This window comes from Nanorana parkeri, unplaced genomic scaffold (assembly GCF_000935625.1).
Source record: "Nanorana parkeri isolate BGI_ZX_2015 unplaced genomic scaffold, ASM93562v1 scaffold341, whole genome shotgun sequence".
NCBI classification, from domain to species: domain Eukaryota; kingdom Metazoa; phylum Chordata; class Amphibia; order Anura; family Dicroglossidae; genus Nanorana; species Nanorana parkeri.
The window spans coordinates 650,815-656,316 of NW_017306609.1; the positions used below are offsets into that span (position 1 = coordinate 650,815).

General features: G+C 39.3%; 1 protein-coding gene across 3 annotated transcripts in view; it reads right to left on the reverse strand.

Moving 5' to 3' along the window:
* Positions 1–5,502, reverse strand: part of GDE1 (glycerophosphodiester phosphodiesterase 1) — a 35,900-nt gene that overhangs the window by 15,196 nt on the left and 15,202 nt on the right. For all 3 annotated transcript variants that reach the window (XM_018558473.1, XM_018558472.1, XM_018558471.1), the window contains exon 3: positions 2,455–2,560. In XM_018558473.1, the coding sequence (XP_018413975.1) occupies positions 2,455–2,560 (106 nt within the window). The remainder of the gene's footprint in view (positions 1–2,454; positions 2,561–5,502) is intronic.

The window sequence follows — 5,502 nt, forward strand, 5'->3', positions numbered from 1 at the left end:
CCGTTCCCCCTCTGCATCTAAAGGCTGGAAGCCATACCCACCCTGCTTTAGGATTTTTTTAAATGCAATAGCCAATAGCATGCTGGCTATTGCTCCTGCCCACTGAGGAGGACCTGATGGAGAACATTCTCCTTCAGGTCCCTCCTCTACTGATTGACAGCAGGTAGTGGGTGGGTGCAATAGCCAGCCTGCTATTGGCTATTACAATTAGAAATATCTAATAGCAGGCTGACTATTGCTCCCAGCAATAAAGTAAAACAAAAAAAGTTTTTAAAAAATAAAGTGAAATAAATTAAAATTAAAAATAGATTTTATTTTCGTAGTGTGTTATTTAAATTAAAGGTTGGTTATTATATTATAAAAGTGATTTTCAGTTGCAGCCTGACAAATTTCACTGCACGAGGTGCGTTGCGGTGTCATTCATTTCAATGGATCCCAAATGCACCTCCCGTCCGCAGTCTTATCGTCGCACTGCAATGCCCTGCGTTCCAGTACAGTGCGATTTCAAAAAATTTGCATACCGTTTTATTCTTTGTCTGTAACGCTGCATTTGTGTATTTTATTTCAAATAAATGACACGTATTAAACAATGCTTGACTATATTATTATTTACATTATGTACATTCATATTTTTCAGCAGGTGTGGGCACAAAGAGAGAAAGCACACTTTGTTCTCCTTATCCCCCTCTTGCTGAAGGTGTTTGCTGCTTAAAATCTATTAACAGTTGGTTCCCAATCAACATGACAGACAATGTCATTACATGCCGGATGGAGGGTAATTTAAAATAAATTAAAAAAGCCCATATTTAGCCTGCAGATACCACTGTTTGATACTGTAATGGTCATATATAATTACAAATGAAAAGAAAAAAAACCAATTACAGTATATTCTTTTAAACATTTTTGTCCAATTTGCCTATAAAAAAAAAAACTTGTGCATGGTATTTATTCAAATAATCAAACTGTGTACCAAATAAAAGCCTTATATATCCTTTTTTCATTTAAAAATATTTAAGTAGATTGATCATAGAGTTGTCAAGCAAATCAGTGCTTATGGATGCTGCAAAATTTGGTCTGCTCAAAGCTCATGGTCATAAGAAGGGGTAAAACCATGTGAGCAAGGCACTATTCATACATAAGCATTCTAGTTTGTTGTTGGTGTGGAGTGCCGTGTGTGTTTTAGCAACGTTTTACATGCATTGACATTCATTCATGTGTAATGGCCATTTTGCTAGAACCTCCATTAAACATGCAGCATGCTCACACTTTCAAAGCACCACACCCACAAGGCATCTTAAATGCACAAATGTCAATAAAACACAACAGGCAATGTTATAATTTGCCACAAACACTGTCATTTTTGCTGGCGATATTGAAATTTATAAAAATGTAGAGAAAAAAGTATGTTATATAAAAAAGAATCTATATACTCAAACACTATCATGTTAACCATATACAGTGAACAGAATACATTTTTCATGATCATGGTATTTCAAACCAATCACATGCCCTTTGGTGAGGGACACACAGCACACAGTAGGGAACTCAATTACGAGCTGCCATCACCGAGCTCTGCAGAAGTGATTGGGTGGCATTAAAGCAACCTACATTATTGCAACGGTAAAGACTAGGGATGCACTGATACAAGCATCGGTATCGGCCGCGATACCGAGTATTTGCATGAGTACTCGTACTCGTGCAAATGCTTGGATGTCTAAAACGAGTACCTGTGTCCGCCATCTTCCACCGCCGCACACAGCACACAGGACCGCGTCTGCATTCATTCAAGATGGCCAGACCAAAGGTGACTTTTTAAACAAGCTTGAAGCTGCTACTCCACTAAAAAGGGTTCAAAAAGCTTCCTGAAGCTTGCTTTAAGCTTTGCAAAAACATACTGTACACACTGCTCTTCTAGAAGTTGAAGCCCAAGTGTACAGTATCTTACTTTACCCTCTATAATTACACTTTGTGAGTGGTAGGTTTTCTTATGAGTTTGGTACTCTGTGTAATTCTTTGGTCACAATGTTGGAGTATATAAATAAAATTCTCCTAACAAGGACAATAGCTGCAAACATACTCATTATTATGTTGGATATATATTTGCAATATAGCAATTTTCATAGTATTGTAGGGACTATTTATACAATTATATATTTTGGATGACAAACTATTGTGTTTCTGACAAAATATTTGAAGTAAGAAATGCTGATATGTGATTACAGGTTCTAACCTTTTTGGTTGGGCACGTTTAGAGTTTAAATAATGTATGTATTAATTATTACCATTATTTGCTGCTTTTTAAAATTAGTTTTTTTGTTCATTTTCTGACTAGAAAAGAAACATCACCGTTGCACTTTAACTGGCTGTTAGAAGTATATGTGCAGTATAAAGAAAAGTAAACCATGGCCCAGAACCACCTCTGCTGTCTACCTCTGTTAGACTTTCAGTCATTACCTGAGCTGCGTGGCCCTTGACATCAAAGTAAATCACCAGATTGTGATGTATACATTCTTCGACTGCCTCCTTCAGCGTTGGAACTTTTTCATCATTATACAGGTGCCTGTGGCGAGACAGAAATGATATAATCCTTACATCTACATCACCAGTTTCCATATAAAAGTGATGCTTCTGTTTACCATTTTATTATAAAGAACGTGTAACATTGTTTAAGCTGAATTGGAAAAACTTGGCTCTCGAAATAAAATTTAGGGAAATATTAAATTAAAACCTGTCACAACAGAAATATGACAGTCACGGCTAAATTTCATCTAAAACTGCTAATTGCCCGTTTTAATGTTTGAATAATTGGCCTAGAATAACTATGCAGGAAGAACTCCTGATCTGAATTTTTGTTTCAGGTCAGTGATTCAGAAAGTACTGAAGCTTAAGGACCCATTCACAGACATACCTTTGCAGCGGCCGGGATAGCGCGACTTTCGGGGCGACGTTCCAGCGACGGTAGCGCGACCTTCTCCCGTCGGGCTCCATAGAAAAAAAGCAAAATCGTGCAAAATCCGCCGAAAAAAGGGTCCGGCAGAAATTGCGCGATAAGTTGCTACATGTGAACGGGGCCTTAAAGTTAAGTCGCATATACATTGTACAAATTCTGTCCGGTTCCTGATGAACCAGCTGAAATTTGCACAGTGGATGCTGCTGTTGAAACTCTTCCGCCCAGGCATTCCTCGATCAGCTGTTTGAAGGAACCGTTTTGGCCCAACGGAGTAGAGCACATACAACATTTCAACTCCTTAGTGTCCTATGATAAGAACCAGCTTGGTTAGAGGACAACACACCCATTGCTAACTTTTATGGTTCAAAAGCTAGTTGTCTGAGTATCATACTCACCCCTCTTACTGTAGTACTTAGAGGTCCATTTATGAAGTAGTGGGATGGCATTACCACAACCATACTGCTACTTTAAAAACAAAAAAAGCATCGCACATTTATAAAGCACAGCGGTGTCCTTTACAAATGTGCATCGTGCCACACCTACATCAGGACAATTTAAAATTAATGAGGAAAAAAAACGAATTCAAGTTAGGTACCTGGTAACTTGCTTACCAGGAATTTTTCAGGGCAACACAGTAGAGATAGGATCCACCCACCTAAAACAAGGAACACATCATCCACAATTAAAAATAAAAGTGGTGGTGCCGCCCAACCACCTCAGTATCTGTAGGATGATAGGTCAATGGATAGCCCAAGTCACCAGGCATTGGTGTTATGCTGCTTCGCAGCCTTCGTTAGGCCCTGAACAGGCCAAAATATTCTTGGATTTCCTCCAAGGGGGAGTGACTTCTAAGTAGCACCAGACAACCTCTATAGCCTGGATGAGCAAGCCTGTTGCTACTCAATGGATTGGTTAGAATAAACAGAGGAATCTACCCCTGTCCTGCAACAAATACAACCCCCCAGGTACCAACTACTACTCAGGTGTGCAGCACACCGGGATTACCCGACAGGAGACTCTATAGAGTGTGCATAGAGAACCCTGTCCCCCCGTGTTATCCAGAGCTAATTCTGTGCACTGGCTTAATGCACCTATATACACACACATCAAGGTAGACCGAACTTCCCCTGCACATATCGCTAAAAAGTGCAAGTGGCAAGTCTGGCTATAGCCCCATACTGCCATCTGTGTTATACTACCATCAGTTTATCAATGTGGTGTAACATAGATGTCCCCAAATTATATAAGGACACTATCTGATATGCAGGGACCCCAAGCAGCAACCAGCTGCTGTAAATGAGTCCCAAGGTTTACGGTTATAATATGCATGCCTGATAAAGAGGGAAGCCATGTAAGAATAACCCTGTGAGACCCAGGGGACACAGAAAAGGGTGCTTAAGCTGTGTAAGGGGTTGAGGGTTGCCATAAAAAAAATAGGCTGCCAGACATCTAAGCCTACACCACTTGGTATTTCAAGGAGATGTCCCAACCAAGTACTAACCAGAGCAGACCCTGCTTTAGCGTTTGAGATCAGACGAGACCTGGCGCTTTTATACTAATAATGGCCGTAGGCCATAGAATGCCCAAGTCATCACTGAACCGAACCTCCTAGTAATTTACAGGATGTAAGTTAGGTGTTAACATCATGGTACAAACCTTAAATGACCTGTCATGGGCTTAGTTATTGCTGGCTACCACCAAAGATGGCTTGCCTGTAAAACTTTGTAGCTGCAACCCTAATGGATTACACCTCACTGGGCCTGCACTGAACTAAGTACTGTAAAGTTATACTATTGCCTAAAGTATGAACTCAGAATACTTCAATACTGATATTCCTAACTATATCATAAACCAGTGATACCAAAGTAATAATTTGGTTATCTAGTATGGTTACACCATGCGCAGATAATTCATTCTGATGTAATATAGATCCTGGGATTCATACTACATCATAACCAACATTGCTTCCAACCAAGCGACAATCGGCTATCCTGTGGCCATTATAGTTATCTAAATTCATACCTTTTGTATTTATATGATAATAAAATTACCGAGATTCATAACTACATCACAACCAATAATGCTTTACCAAGATGTAATCAGTTATTTTGTAGATAGTGTATAACCAATTCAGATGCAAAACCAATTCCTGACTACATCATATCCAATGATGCATCACTAAATGGTAAACCATCCTGTCTTGTACAAGAGCTTTCACTGAAGCAGTAATTGGTTATTTCTGAGACAGTATATTATTACCAATACAAGCAGTAATTTGGTTACTTCAGAGACAATATAGTAATACCAACACACAAGGTATGCCCAAATATAGGGATTCATATCTACTTTATGAACCAATGATAGTCTCACTAAAGCAGTAAACTGGTTATTCCAGAGACAGTATAGTAATATCTGTGATGAATATGGGGGCGAGTCTAAATATTAAAAATAGAATTCTTTTGTCCCCCAGTCAGAGCAAATGCAGGCCTTCCACATTTCACAGAACAGAGATCTGCTATCTGGCCTGTGATCTTTTATACCCCACCCCACCC